Here is a 16,401-nt window from a genome sequence, read left to right on the forward strand (position 1 = left end):
ATCTCCTCAGTATGTGTATTATCATTTCCTTTTTCTTATTATTTCTTCCCCATGTATTGTTGATCTTAGAATTTTCAGCTGTGCTTGAAGGATGGGCTCCATATGTGATATTTTTAGTCTGTCTTGCCCTCAGTGTCTATAAAATCTGCCTGCAGATCTAAAGTTAGAGCTCTGGGGAGTCTCAGCTTGTGCTTCTTGATGTAGTTCATGGTTTTCAGGTATGCTTGGGATTATTGTCATCTTATTTGTAATTTCTTTCTTAAATTAATGCTTTTGCAACTTTGAAATTAGTTCCTTTTGTTGCGTATCCACTACAGATATCTTTAACCAGAATTTGGAATTGATAAATGAGGATAACGCAGGGAACAAGGAAGAGATTAAATGACAAGAGGTGGATCCAGCCATCCTACTGAGAAGCAAAGTAATACACTAGCTCAGCAGCTTAACTTGTCTTTCAGTCTGTACCTTCAACATTTCTAAAGCTCAAAGTTTTGCTGCTGAGATAATCCCACCTGTTACCAGAAATGTCTCCCATGTTTTAGAAATTTGATTCACTTTGAGTTCATCTGGTACTTTACAGCAATCAAAAAATAAGATATTAAGTTGAGTTACTAAGAAATTGCTTAACATGCTCGGTGTCCCTCAGCTTGGGAGCTTTTCGAGTTTCCGAGCCGAGCATTGGTGTTCTCTCATCTGTTTGTAAGTCAGATCGCTACCAGTCCATTTTTTTTTTTGCTCCCGGGAGGTGCCTCTGTGATGTCAACAGTGAAATGGATGGATGGAGAGATCCTTCATACGTATGAATACATAAGCATATTTCATATACTATATATTGGCTTTATGTCAGAGCTAGAAAGAAATGGTAAGAAGTAAGTGAATTTTGTAAGGAGCGATTTGTTTTATGTCAAATCAAATTTATTAGCTTGTCAGAGTGCAAAGAAGTGTGGTCCATTATGACACAGCACAGGCTGTTTCAACAAGCAGTGCTTGGCTTTTTCTATCAGAAAATCTGTCTTGTGTTTATTTTTTGCTGGCTAATGGGATGAGGTTTGCTGCTCTCAGTCAGTGCTATTATTTGTAGTTTCATACTTGATGAAAAAAGTTAATGTTGCTTCATATAGTATCAATAAAATGTTTAATATTTGAAATTTTCTTCACTTTATTAGTGTATAAATATAATTATATTAAAAGGAGGTTTTTTTGTAAATAGTCCAAACCTTCCTCACACTTTTATGTTGATATTCTAGGTTGAATGTGACACCTTCTGAAAGCCCAAGCTTTCAATATTTGAATGGATGCTTTCATTTTTGCATCAGTTATAGAAGCATCTTATAATTTTAAAAAATAAATACGTAATAAAACATTGGAGTATCTCAGTGACGGTCTAACTGGGATTAGAATTTGCACCATGAACAGATTATTTATTTTTTTTGAAAATTAAGGACGTAAAAGCTAAGTTAAAGGTGTAATTGTGAGAGCAATCAAATTCCTGCATTTTACAATTGAGGTTATTCCAGAATGTTTTAGTGTGCTTCTTCTGTAAGCTTTGACTTGAAAGTTGTTTTTTTTCCCCTAAGATTTATTCTCTGGGCGTTTCACAGTGCTTTGACTGTTGAAAGCACTGTTCAATTACAGCTGAATAGTAGATAGTTGCCTTTGAAGCATTCTTCAAACATGATAAAATGTTTCTCCTGAGGGTTTTCCCTCCTGTGGCATTGGCTTCATCATCAATTTTCCATCTCATCCCATCAGTAGTTTAAATTTGGGATGGCAGCTAAGAGCACTTGGTCCACAGGTATTACTACAGAGGGTTTCTGTTGATCTGGTCTGTGCACACAAGCCTGTTAAAAAGGCTTTGTGAAGATACTCTGTTGATTTGAGTAACAGACCAAACAGAGGAATTTTAGAAGGCAACGTAAGGGTGTAATTTCGATTCTAATTAAGTACATGGGAGTGAAAACGGAGAACGAGAAGTGAAATTAAACTTGTAAAAATGATATTAATTGATCTTGAGTTATAAAAAGTTATCATTCAGAGAAATGAGTGCTCAATGAAATGCCTAACTACTTAAGGTGTATCAGTTAATATTCAAAAATCTGTTTTTAATTTTTTCCTGCTATAAAACAAAAAGAAAATGTTCGTTACAGTTTGCAGTGCAGAAGGTTATGCTGTGATGAATACAGCTTCGGAAGTTGATAGAAAAATTGAGGAAATTAAATTACTATTTATCTAATGAAATAAACTAAAAATAGTTAAAAGTGAATTCTTTGTTAAATCACAGGCTTTGTCTTCTAATTTATCTAATTTCTTACTATAATTTTTTTCCTAACAAAAGTATTTGAAGGATATGAGTCAACAGTGTCTTTCCCCCTCAAACCATATTCAAGGACCAATGATTTTCCAGTAAGTGCTGTGTTCTCTAGTTAGATACAAGAGGTGCTGATGTTGACATGAGTGCAGGAACAAACTCTCACTTATCTTAGGGGACTACTGCTGCACACAAGTTAATGATTTCCTTCTTCTTATGCACTTGCTCAGTGGGAAATAAAAGTTGACATCTCATCACATTCCCGAGCTATTGTCAGTGGTATCCTTGAGCTACCTCTCATTCTTTTATATTTTGCTTCCACGAAATCAGACTTTCTTATAATTGTTTAATGTGGTCTTGAGCGATAGTTCTGCAGGCTGTCTTTGAAAGCTTTTCTTCATGCACTGGCTACCTGACCATTTTCAAAGGAATGTTGTTTTTGGTTTGTTAAGCCACTTAACACTGACCTATGAAGCATTCAAGCATTAAAAAAGGCACCTAACTCAAAGGATTAATGAGTTTTCTGTCTACATATAATAGACGACTTCAAAAAAGAGCCAAGTTTCAATAGTATTATAAAAGTAACAAGATGATTGTCATGAGAGGTCCTGCAGTGAGTATCTAAAGCCATGTATAAACTGGTAGCTGCTCTGTCATGGTTTGGAGCTGCATTTTAGCCAGTGGTGTTGGGGATCTTGCCAAAAACTGAATCATCAACACAGAAAAATACCATCATACTTTGATCCACCGTGCAATACCATCTGGAGAGTGTCTAACTGGCAACAACAGCTTTATTTTTAATACTGACAATGATCCCAAACACTGGACAGAAAAACAGGCCAGTCATGGATCGGGCTCCCCAGAGCCTGGACCTCAACAGAGAACAGAACAAAAGACAGCCAACATCCAAAGAAGAGCTTTGAATGTCCTGCAAGAAGCCTGGAGAACTATTTCTAATAACTACTTAAATTATGTGGAGAAAACGTAATGTGCTCTTTCAGACTTGTCAAGTTGGTTTTACTTTATAATACCCTGAAAAAAAATAGTTAGCGCACTGTGAAAGTCCCTGCAGATGGATAATTACAATAATTATACACAAGAGTTATTGTTTCATTGGAAACCACAGGAATGACTCATTCAGTGATCCATGCATCATTGAATTTATACCTTGACTATAACATACACCAACACTAAAGGTTGGTTCTTTCAACCACCCAGCCAATTAAATATTGTTTACTTGTACCGACAGTGGATAGATGGTATATCTTTTAAAAACTTTCCCAGCACTAACTTTTTTTTTTTTTCATTGTGCTGCTTTACATCAAATCTACAGTATCTTTTATAAAAATGAAGGCATGCAAGTTCCCAAGAAATACCATTTACAACACCATCTGTCTCGTGTTCTACTGGTTTACCCATAACGTGGACTCATTGCTGAAAAATGCAACAAGGTTTAGACATACAGAATTTGTGAAGCCTCTGGAAAATGTTAATGGCTTAGCTTTTAACATTTTAAAGAAAAGCAGGATGATCCTTTTCTCATTTTCTCTCCTTATTCTCTCGTGCTTCATCATCTAGAGCGAAGAGGTAGAGGATTCTAAGCTTCAGTCAGACAAGGCAGCCAAGGAGTCCAAGTTGACAAAAGGTAGGACACAAACTCATGCAAAAATAAACTCATTCTCAGATTGCAGGGCTGCTTGCACTTTTTGTTTTTTGTTTTGTTTTGGGCGTTTTTTTTTCTCCCTTTTTTTTAGTTTATTACTTCAGTGAATGGGATGCAAAGCCTTTGGGGAAATATGAGTATATTTGCTCTGGTGTGCATGTGGATGTTTGTATTTATGCGGGCAATTTCATTTGGTAATATCAGGCCGGAAATGGCTATGCAAAGATGAAAGAGCCTGCTTACCACTACGCTGGCGGGAGCCGTAAACATGCACGCATATTCAAATTAAGGCCCGCATTCACAGACTCCTCAGACGCAGTATATCAGGGTGCACGCAAGGCAAAACTAATAACTAGTTGGATTAGTTGCACAAGTAAACTATCCAGCCCCCCACAATAAGAATCAGGATCTTGTATTAAGGTTATGTGGGGGAATGGGAAACAATAGATCTCTTTCATCTCCAGTAGACCACAGATATTTGATTATAAAATGCTACCTTTCATTGTGCATGTCAGTCTTTCTCATGTTCACCTGTCTTTCTGTGCTCTTATTGTCTGTCCCTTATTTTTCAAAAGTCTTTTCTCTCCTGAATGTTTTCCATGCTTCACTTTTCTTTTTAACTTGGATTTGTCAAGAAAAAAATCCAGTTGTGCAATGTTTTTTTTTTTTTTTTCTCCAATATCAACTCACCTGAATCCTTTTTGGTCTTTTCTCAAATCATTTTAACTCGTGTCTTTGTGCCATTACAGCCTCTTTTGCGCCCATCTCTTTTGCCATCAAGGCAAAGGAAAATGACATGCTGCCACTGGAGAAGAACAGAGTTCGACTGGACGATGACTCGGATGAGGACAAGGTCTAGCTCAGCTTTGTCTGTTTATTGCACTCACTTTAGATCTTGGGGTAGTTTTTGCACATTTAAAACTCATTTTTGTTTTAGTACCATTTTTAAGAATAAGTTCTGATGTGTTTGCTTGAAGTTGTTGGAAGAGGAGGGGCTGGAAGCTGTGATGGGTGGAGCTGAGATGATTGATAAGGAGCCTCCTCCAGTCAGCGTACCAGAAGAGAAGAAACCCACCCTCAGTTTGGAGGAGTTAGAAGCAAAGCAAGGTAAAGGTCTAAAAAAAAATGATAATGCAATGACTGTATGAAAGCTCTGTAGCTCTTTAAATGCTAATTTTAGCCATGTCTGCAACAGAAAGCAGTATAAAATATATTTGGAGAATAATTTTGGACAAGTCATAAAATATTCTCGTGCTCTCAAACTGCCCCACTGCCTGTACAGTTGATAGGATATTGGAAAAACGGGATAATTTCCCCAGCTCGATGACGATTTAATGCAGGCCTGCTAAAAGTGAGGTTTTTGTAAATGAGCTCAGCTTCCAAGTGATTTCTCTCACACCTTCTGGCTTTTTGGGAGGGTTGGTAGAAAATAAATTTTAAAAAAGAAGTGAGAAGATGCATAAATCCACAAAAGTCTAAATTATGAATTCCCTTAACAGGGTGTACCCTAAGGTAAGAATCTAGCTATATAGTATAGTAAAGTGCATGATATACATCTCCCCCAAAGGCATAATGGAATTATAGATATAGAATGTCATCATGCTGGCTCAGCAAAGTCTTCCAACAGAAAATATGTTGCCTAAAATATAGAAATACTGCATCCTAATGCATACACAGAAAATCCCCCCTTTGTTCTCCAAGAAGTTTACACTGTGTGGTCCGATCAGGGCTTTGATGATAGTTTTTACAGAATGTTCTTCAAAAACGATTGAAAGATTTTAAAAATCAAAAGAAAAGAATTTGCCCATTAAGTTTTCAGGGTTAGTCACATATTCAAAAACTTTTTATCCACTCGATTATTTATTTTATCTATTTTAAAGCTGTATCGTTTATTTATGTATTTATGAATTGATTTTATTGGAATCTGAAAACAGATTGTACTTGAAGTTCTTTTGTTTTTTTGGTTTTTTTTAATCTTGTTATAATTTGCCAACTTCAGAAACCTGCAATCGGTGCCTAGCTTCAGCAAAACTGGACACCTTCCCTGATGACTTAAACCTGTGTTATTAAACAGAGGTGTGGACTCGAGTCACATGACTTGGACTCGAGTCAGACTCGAGTCATTAATTTTATGACTTTAGACTTGACTTGAAAAAATGTTCTAAGACTTGTGACTTGACTTGGACTTTTACACCAATGACTTGGGACTTGAATTGGACTTGAACCGGTTTACTTGAAAAGACTTGATATTTTACCCCAAATATAAAATTTAACATGCATATTATATAGAGATTGAAAATGTGACGTCATTCACGGGTAGAACCGCAAAGGATTCTGGGAACTCGTGGCAAGCGGTACTATCGCACGCAGGCTTTCAATTAAAATCAGTTATACAGCGATAAAAAGAAACACAAAAATGTCAAGAAGCCGTTGTATTATTAACTGCAATAGCCGGTCGCATGACAGCCACGGGAAGCCGACGGGTAAAGAGATCGGTTGTTATCGGATTACGTCGTTGAAGAGAAATTGTTCGAGCCATGTTTCCGAAGTAACAAAGACGCGACTGGATTGCAGCCATTCAAAGATCAAATATAACGTCCTAGAACACTCCAGCTCACAGGTTAGTCTGCTCCAAGCATTTACACGAAGGTCAGTGTTTTTTAGTAGTTAATACGTCATTTTCTTAACATAATTGGTGATATAGGTTACAAGCAAGTCTGGCGCTGAACAGAAATTGTCGCGCTATGCTCCTTTATTTATTGTGCATAAATAGTGAATTGTCCTGACACAATATTGCGTTTCGCTTCTGTTATTATGGTACATTGACAAAAACATATACTTTTATTCACAGAATAAAACAGTTGTTATGTATCACTAATTGTCCAGTGCGATTACAGCATACAATATTATTGTCACTGCTACATTTCTGTGATGCTACCAGAAATTATTTCCACTACTAATTAATTACCGTTAAGCTCAAAGGTTATATTAATAAACGGTTAACGAATGTGTATTTATGACGACGATTTGTGAGACTGGTAAACTTATGATACGTACGATGGTCTTTACTTTCTACACGGTGCATTTCAAGGTCCTGTACCCATCCGTCGGTAAACTGTACCTGGGCTTGTTGCAGTGACCGGAAGTTACTAAACTTCACGAGTGTATGCACTCACAAGAACCGTATAATTATAAATATGCATATAAATATGCTACGATGAGATAGCTGACTTCATCTAACTAGCAAATGTTGTCCAGGCTACGTTGGTGATGCAGTTTTTTTTAATGTATATGATATTTTTGTCATGCGATTTTAAAGCCGGTGTTGTGCCAAAAAGTGATTGTCTGCCAAAAACTGATTTCCAGTGTTTCTGTGTATTTTTTATGTGTAATATCTTTACGTATGTTCGTAAATAGACTTCGGTGAACAGGGGATACAAAGGGGTTACATAAAGAATTAAAAAATTATCTGTTTTTTAAGTATCTTTACAACTTGTACTTACATTATAACCAATCCGGTCCTTTATCCCCACTTAAAATATTTTTACAGAACTATTGTAATATTTGCTGCCATTTCTGCTGTCCTGTTGGGCAACTTACTCTTACAAAATACATTTTTAATGTTAATGAGATTTTTTTTTACTGCATAAATAAAGGTTATATAAAAGTCGCTGCCAAAAACTGATTGCGGCTTGTATCTTGCTACACGAATGTTGTTTGTGGCTCAAGATGACTTTATGTCATCCATAAGGGATGCATTTGACATATGTTTAACATATTATAGCCCAACAAGTTACTTATAGCACTTTAAATATGAGCAATCGCTTTTTGGCAAATACCGGAAATCAGTTTTTGGCAGACAATCACTTTTTGGCACAACACCGGTCCTACAACCGCATCCAAGAATAACATGCAGCTTATCTCAGAACTGTCGGTGAAAATTATTCTTGGAGCTAGGTTTAATTGAGCTGCATTTTAAAGAGGTGCAATTTCACAATTTGTGTATATTTTCTAAGTTCACTATTTTGTCATGTGTTGAGAAAAACACAGATTTAAAAATTACATGGTCTAATATTTACATTTAGCATAACTGCAACATACTTTTTTCTTTTTTTTTTTTTAAAGACTCGAAAGGACTTGAAATTCAAAATTTCAGACTTGTGACTTGACTCGGACTTTTACACCAGTGACTTGAGACTCGACTCTGACTTGCCTGACATGACTTGAGACTTGAGGATAAAGACTTGAGACTTACTTGAGACTTGCAAAACAATGACTTGGTCCCACCTCTGTTATTAAATGTCTATCTCCGTGCTTGTCAGAGAGATGTGATTGACATGCCGGCCTTTTGCCAGTTAATGCCCAACAGACATCTACGTCTGTAAGAATGCCGCATTGATGTCTGATGATAGAGAGCAAGAGTAATAATCTCTTAGCTGCAGAACGGAGCCTGAAACGATAGACGGACAGACAGTCAAAGACAAATGTGTCACTTTTCAGCATCAAGATAGTTGACCGGTGCCGTTTAGGTTCAGTGGAACACTCTTTGAGTGTGATGGCCTCTCCTGGAGCTGACAGACAAAAGAGAAAGACTAGAAGACCCTAATAAAAAGCTGACTGAATTGGTTTTGCTGTATGGCAAAGTGGCTGTCAGTCAGCAGGCCTAACTTGATCAGATAGGAGAAATGGTGGCAGGCTGCAAAACACTAATCTGTGTTGATGGCCTGGAACAGCGCCATCATGTCCGGTTTTTAGGGAGAGCTGCATAAATTGTTCAGACTGCCATCATTTTCGACTAAATGTGTGTGTTTTTAGTCTTTGTACAAACACAATTTTCATTTCATTATTTTATTTCATTCACATGGAATTGGTATTGACTAAAGATGGTGAGTGCACCCCAACACTCAAAAATGCAGCGTAACCCATTTTGTGCTTGATATGAATGCAGTAGTTGCTGCTAAGAACGGGCTCTGTGACGAACAAGAGCGTGTGGGGTAGAAGAAAGAGAATTTTTCTCCACTTGAGGTACTTTATTTGAAATGCCCGAGGAAGGTGTTTGGCAGAACATATCGATTGCCGAGACATTTCTTAATTTGTTGGAGGAAATAAAAGACGACCTGAAGCCTCCAGCTAGGAGAATTCAGGAAATGCCTGCTGCCTCACTTTTTGGGCTTCTGGCTCTTTGCAAGAAGTCAAGAAAGGCTTTAATAAACTTTTATTTTAACAGTCACAAGGCTTCATGTCAACATTTTAAGCGTTAAACCAAGAAAAACAGTTAAAGGTAGATCATGTTTGACGGTTTACCTGATACATGACTGAAACAACGACTTGACAGAGCTCCAAATGATGAAGTGGAAGTAAACGGAAGTAAGGAGTTTGGTTTAGTTTTATTGTTCTATTACATTAGTCAAATGTATCTATAAATACAGGAGTCAGATTGAGGCTAGGCAGGACTATGTCAGTGTCTAGGGTACCGATTCTGCTCCACTTGACTGTTGTTCATTGTACTCAAATATGATTTGCCTTAGCAGCTAGCCTATTTTTAACCCCAAAGAGATAACAGTAGACCCAGAGGTTGCATAACTTATACAACTTGTTTTCCGCAAGCAGTTGCTTTTATACTGTCTTGTCTTCCCTATTTTTTATTTATTTTTTTGCTCGCTCATGCCGTTGCTCCCTGTGCCCCATTACATTAGCTGTGCTCTTCTTACCTATGTATCCCCTACCCATCTGTGTCACTTCATCTCCTTTCCTCATCTCTCAAACCATGCATTTTGTTCCACTCCCATTATCAGTTAGATGCCTGTCTTCTCTTCTCCACCCACGTTCCCTCCTACTCTGTACAAACCTTGAATTGCATGAAATTATGCATCATCGGGGATTTCGTCGGGCCTTATCTTTTAGAGTAGAAACTTTGTCAGTCTTCAGCACTTGGAAAGTCAGAAAAATGCCAGACATTACCTTAGTTAGGGCAGAAATGTACTCTTAAAGTCTTTGCTTGTTTTTCGCTTCACAAATGTGAATTTTTCCCCGCACTGTTTGTCTCTTCATGTTTCATTCCGTGTCTCTCTGCTCTCTCTTCTTTTTAATTCTTTTATTTCCACAGGGAATTTACTTGTGACCAGAACAAGCTTTCCTTTTCTCTCACTTTTCTCTCAGAGCAAGTCAATCCTTTGTTCCCGCCATTTAGTAGCTGCATATCTGGCAGTGAGAAAAACAAAAAAGGGACAATGCCTGCAATCCAACCATGTCTCCTGTGTTTACCCTCTCATCTCTCGTCACTTAGCTAAGCAGAAACTGGAGGATCGTCTAGCGGCGGCAGCCAGGGAGAAGCTGGCCCAGGCATCTAAGGAGTCTAAGGAGAAACAGCTACAGGCAGAGAGGAAGAGGAAGGCAGCACTCTTCCTACAGACTCTCCGCAGCCCATTCGCTGGAGAACCTGAGGCAAAGAGAGCTGAGCTAGATGCATGTGCTCAACTCGAGGTAGGTACATGGTTGCAACGGTTGCATAGTGTTCGTCACTGTGTGTTTCTATTTTTAACAAATGATAGTAAGTGTAATATGAATCATTATTCATGTTACACATGTCTACATTAACTCAAAAACTAAAATGGCATAAATATAGTGGGGCACATACCCACCATATGTAGTCACCACATTTTGCATGCATATTTACACAGCCACGAGTCCTAAACTAAGCTTTGTTATTCTTACTCAAAGTGTGGGAAATGCTACTTTCTTTGCATTTTGTTCTAGAGTCCTTGGTATAACTTTATAAATGACTGTGGTGAAATTGAATTTCTCCTCAGTGAGCCTTTCAAACCCAAGAACACTGTACCAGCTCTTAGGCGTGGTGGTGGTAGCATCATTCTCTGGGGTTGTTTTGCTGCCAGTGGTATTGATACATTGCACAAAGTGGATGGAGTAGTGAAGAGAGACGACTACCTCTAAATTCGTCAACTTCACCGATAAATGGTAGAAACACCAGTATCAGGTGTTCCACCATAACAATGATCCCAAATATACATCAAAACTGATTTTGGACTGTATAAAGCAGGCCTTCATTAAGCTATTGGGATGTCCTTCCCAAATCCACAACCTCAACCCTGTTGAAAATATGTGGATTGATCTTAAAAGCTGGGCCCGTGCTGAAAAACCAACACATTTCGATAAACTCTAGCATGTAAAGTGCTTTGAGGGGTCCCGAAAAGCGCTATATAAATGCAATCCATTATTATTATTATTATTTATGTCAAGACAAATAATTTAAAAATCCAAAATACACAATACAGTACAAAATGCACCCAGTTTTTTTTTCCTAGTCATTAAAGCTGTCTGCTGTACACTCATTCCAGCCGGGGGGAAAACTGTTAAAAAAGAATTAAAAGCCCAAAATTAGGCTGACATACATGCCTGTGATGAATGTATGTAAATTTCTTAATGCAGCTGTAGTTACCTAAATTGTTGATTCCCTAAAATGTTTATAGACTCCAATGGAGAGGAGCAGAGCCTATCGGCATATCCCAGTGTCACTCTAAAGATACAAACTGAATTATAGAAAACTTCTTTTCTTCACTCCTTTGTTCTATTTCTCAAATCTCCATACCTCATGTAGGGTACGGAGATTCTGTTTTAAAATTCTCCTTTGTGAAGTACTACGAAGGTGTTGCAATAATGCAAATTTTTAAAGCCTTTTGTCTGTCACAAAAAGGCAGCAATACTTTATAGTGTAAATAAGTCTCTGATAGTGGTCATTTGATGTGTAGATTGCCTGTCTGTGTGATGGATGTTGCATGTCAGCTCCTCATGTTAGCCCAACTGATTTGTGGTGAACTGGAATATTGCCTGTTAGACCAGGTGGCAACGGACAGCCTGCTGTCACTACTGTGCCAGCTCTTTCTTTCTTTACCAGATGTTCTCCGTCTTCTGCAGTGGCTATCAGAGCGTAAATATCCTGAGGAAAGAGTCAGGCCAATAGCCTACTGTAAATTAGCTGTGTACTAGTTAAATATTTGAAAAAAAAAGGTTGAATTTTGTGTGTATTCAGTCTTCAAAGTATTTTGTTTCAGTGGTGGGAAAAAGTAGTAAAATCTACGTAATGCTGGTATGAGGTACACATTGAATAGGACATTGTAAAAAGTCACACATCCTCAAGGCAGACAGTAGTGCAGTGTAATTGTTCGAGTCAATAGGTTTTTCAGTTTCTATTAAAGCTTTTTGCAGATTAACCCCCTTTAAGTAAGACATGTTCACCAATTTATTAATTTGGAGAGTCACTTTGAAGAACAAATTTTACCTGAATTTGTTGCAAGTGTATGGAAATCGAAAGGGATTAATGTGATTAACACGAATTGTTGTGAATATCCTAGGGGCAGTAATTTGGAGGGTCACAAAGAAGGATCATCCACTAGTACAATTTGGTGGAACTCTTAGTAGCTTTGAGGACAGATGTGATTGCTGATGCGATGCAAAATGAGCTGACTTGGAACTGTTGATGTAAGCGCTCCATGTTTCCCATAGTACCCATCATGTTGATTATCCTGCAGCAGTGTAGTGGATAGTGTAAACTGACATGAGTAAACAGATCCCGCTGGCTAAGCGTTTCAGGCCCAGGCAATTTATCCTTTTCCAAGTGACACTTTCAGTGTTGTGATTTGCTGCCGTTTTAGCCATTTCTTATTACATTTTGGCTGAAATGGTGACGGTGGTGGATATGTAGCTTTGTGTTTCCTGCAGATTGATATACTCAGAGATTGGTGCAGATTCAGTCTGGCTTTGCTTGTGTCATTTATCTGTTCAGCTGATTTGGTGTGTTAATTCTGTACACTGTAGCTTGCTATCACCAGTGTGTGAATGGGTGGATGATTGTGTATAGTGTAAAGCGCTTTGGAGTACTTAGGACCAAGTAAAGCGCTATACAAATACAGACCATTTACCATTTTATTTCAATTCAGCTGCTCTTATAGCTTCATTCGAACATGTTAGTGCTAAAGATGGCACCTTTTGGTTCTGTTGGTAAGAGGAGTGAAATGGAGGGCAATAATGAAGCAGTGATATTGTTTTCGGTCCCCTAACTGGCTACCAACAGTAGCAGATAATGATTGCTCAGTAACTGACAGCTTAATATACGACCATTCTCTGTGTAAGAGCTCTTCTCTGTTGGTCACATGGTTTAGGTGATAAATGCTTTCTTTATTATTATATACGAGGTCATTTTTAGTATACGAGAAATCTCGAAGACTTGGAAAATGTAGTTTCCCTTTGCTTCTGTTCCTTTATGCTCCCAGGACAGTACTTTTCTTTCCCGCGCCTCTTACTGTCTGAACTTCTATATCTTGCTAGAACAGGTGTGAGAGGGCAGACGTTTTGTGTGCCTGGTGTTGGGATAAGCCTCCCATATGCCAATCCCAATTTGAAACCATCGTTTCTTCCTATCATTTCATTATCTTTCCCTCAAGCTAGACACCAGATTGGGTGTAAAAACTGCAGTGTAATAAATATCCTCCATTTCTCTGCTTCTGTCTGTTTTAAGACACTTCTTTTCTTCTGTCATGAGCACATTTTCTTTCTATTTTTTTGGCTTCTTCTCTCATGTTGTTTCATCATCATCATCTCTCACCCCATATTTCTCTTTGTCCCTTTCTCTCTGTTTTCTTACAAATTTTAGCAGATGGGTGAGGGGAATTAGATCCATGAGACAGCTCTGTTGATACTAAGCTGAAGTTGGAAAAATTTATTTGGATTGCTTTATTGCAGAGCTCATAATCTTTTTTTTATCTCACCACATAAAGGATGCCGTTTGATGTTCTTTTTCATCCAGATGCCCCTTTAGTACCAGGAATATGCACAAATTTAAATTGGCCGTCTCAGGAGCAATCTAAGACCTAACCCTGTTAGATAAAGTCTGTCCTTGGAAAATCTATTGCTATATTTAATCCGCTGATGGACTAAAGCCAGTTTTTCAGTGTGAATCCAGCAGCTGACCAATCTAAAATGAACAGACTGACTCACACTGGGGTAATTAGAGGCACTTTGCAGCTGACAGTTGTAACTCAGTGTGTAGCCAGAGGGCTGCACTGTGTTGTGTAACCACAGTTTTCCTTCTGTTTTAAAGGAGAGAATATGAGCAATAATTTCCCAGGAGAGTAAGAAACTTTCACTTTTCCTGAGCCAGCCTTGTTACAATCCCTTGTCCCTTTCAGTGTGCATATGACTATTTATAGTACCGTCTCTAAAGAGAGAAAAAAAAACCCTCAAGTACATTTTTCTTCTTCACCTTTTGTGATTTTAGACACTGTGCAGCTGTAGGCCTTAGAGCAGAAAATAAGTCAAGTTAGAAAATTAAGAAAACAATTAATCAAATTTATCTAAAGCATTTTTAACCACCATACGTGAATACAGACTAGGCATATTTTACCCTTATATTTCCCGTGGTAGCTCCGCTATCTATAGCATAATATAGTGTAATGCAACCACACCTCCAAAACGTTTGTGTGACTGTGTAAATGTGGATAAAAACAAAATACAATCATTACTTACAATATAAAACAGAGAATATATCAAATATTTCTAGGAGTATATGTCCTTTTTCTTTTTCTTGTTTTTTAAAAGGGCATATTAAAATTGATGGCAGCTACATGTGTCAAAAAACGTGGGACAAGGCCACTGTGTAGCAACCCCCCCCCCCCCCTTTGAGAGAGGCCTATTGTCTCATTGTTGTCTGATAGTAGCCAACTGCTCAACAATTAAGAGAGAGAGATAAGATAGAACTTTATTAATCCCTCGGGTGGGTTCCTCTGGGAAATTCGACTTCCAAAAAAAGCACAGCAACGACCGAAGTTACAGTTACAGAACTGTTATATATATATAATACACACACACACACACACACACACACACACACACACACACACACATATATATAAATACAGAGACAAATATAAATAAAATATACAAAGGGGATAAATAGAATAAATAGGAATAAAAAATAAAAATACAAGTGAATTGCACATTTCAAGTATTGAGTCTATTTGCACCATTGACTATTTACAAAAAGTATTGCACAAGGTATTGTACAGTGAGGTGCAGAGGCACTACAGCTTAGTTGTTCCCCCCTCCTTTGTCCTCCTGTTTCCCCTCCCTCTCCCCTCCAGAGAGGAGTTAAACAGTCTGATGGCGTGTGGGACAAAGGAGTTTTTAAGTCTGTTAGTTCTTGTCTTGGGGAGAAGCAACCTGTCACTGAACAGACTCTTCTGGTTGTTTATGGCCGTGTGCAGAGGATGCCCAGCATTGTCCATAATGTCCATCAGTTTCTTTAATGTCCTTTTCTCTGCCACTGTCACCAGAGTGTCCAGCTTCATGCCGACCACAGAGCTAGCCCTCCTGATCAGTTTCTCCAGCCTGGATGAGTCCTTCTTTGCTGTGCTGCTCCCCCAGCACACCACAGCATAGAAAAGTACTCCAGCAACCACTGACTGGTAAAACATCCTCAGGAGCTTCCTGCAGATGTTAAAAGACCTCAGCCTCCTGAGGAAGTACAGTCGGCTTTGGGCTTTTTTATACAGGTGCTCTGTGTTGCATGACCAGTCCAGTTTATTGTCCACCCACAGCCCGAGGTACTTGTACTTGTTGACCACCTCCACCTCCTCCCCCTCTATCTGAACTGGCAGTGGACCTTCTCTGGACCTCCCGAAGTCCACAACCAGTTCCTTAGTCTTTGAGGTGTTGAGTTGCAGGTGGTTTGTGTGACTCCATGCGACAAAGTTCCTCACCAGACTTCTGTACTCCTCTTCCTGATCATCCCAGATACACCCCATGATGGCCGTGTCATCTGCAAACTTCTGAATATGGCATAATTCAGAGTTGTAGCAGAAGTCAGAGGTGTACAGGGTGAAGAGAAGAGGGGACAGCACAGTTCCCTGTGGTGCTCCTGTGCTGCTGACCACTGTGTCAGACGTGATGTCCTTCAGCCTGACGTACTGTGGTCTGTCGGTGAGGTAGTCGGAGATCCAAGCCACCAGGCAGGGGTCCACCTCCATCCTGTTCAGTTTTTCCTGAAGCATACAGGGCCGGATGGTATTAAAGGCACTGGAAAAGTCAAGAAACAGGATCCTGACCGTGCCTTTTCCCCCATCCAGGTGTGAGTGGGCTCTGTGTAGGAGGTACAGGATGGCATCCTCCACTCCGACACCCACCTTGTATGCAAACTGTAGTGGGTCCTGGGCATGTTGTACCTGTGGTCGGAGGAGGTTGAGGAAGAGCCGCTCTAGAGTCTTCATAAGATGTGACGTCAGTGCCACCGGTCGGAAGTCATTCAGCTCATTGGGCCGGTTCTTTTTGGGGACCGGGACGATGCAGGATGTCTTCCATAGGGCGGGCACTCTCCCCAGTCGCAGACTGAGGTTGAAGACTCGTTGTAGCGGCTCCCCAA

General features: G+C 39.0%; 1 protein-coding gene across 1 annotated transcript in view; it reads left to right on the forward strand.

Moving 5' to 3' along the window:
* Positions 1 to 16,401, forward strand: part of sfswap (splicing factor SWAP) — a 56,069-nt gene that overhangs the window by 22,506 nt on the left and 17,162 nt on the right. The window contains exons 11-14 of the mRNA XM_085359736.1: positions 3,887 to 3,953; positions 4,721 to 4,824; positions 4,949 to 5,078; positions 10,258 to 10,454. Of these exons, the coding sequence (XP_085215862.1) occupies positions 3,887 to 3,953; positions 4,721 to 4,824; positions 4,949 to 5,078; positions 10,258 to 10,454 (498 nt within the window). The remainder of the gene's footprint in view (positions 1 to 3,886; positions 3,954 to 4,720; positions 4,825 to 4,948; positions 5,079 to 10,257; positions 10,455 to 16,401) is intronic.

This window comes from Diplotaxodon limnothrissa, linkage group LG7 (genome assembly GCF_057381915.1).
Source record: "Diplotaxodon limnothrissa isolate DT_005_m linkage group LG7, D_limnothrissa_male_GT1.1, whole genome shotgun sequence".
NCBI lineage: Eukaryota > Metazoa > Chordata > Actinopteri > Cichliformes > Cichlidae > Diplotaxodon > Diplotaxodon limnothrissa.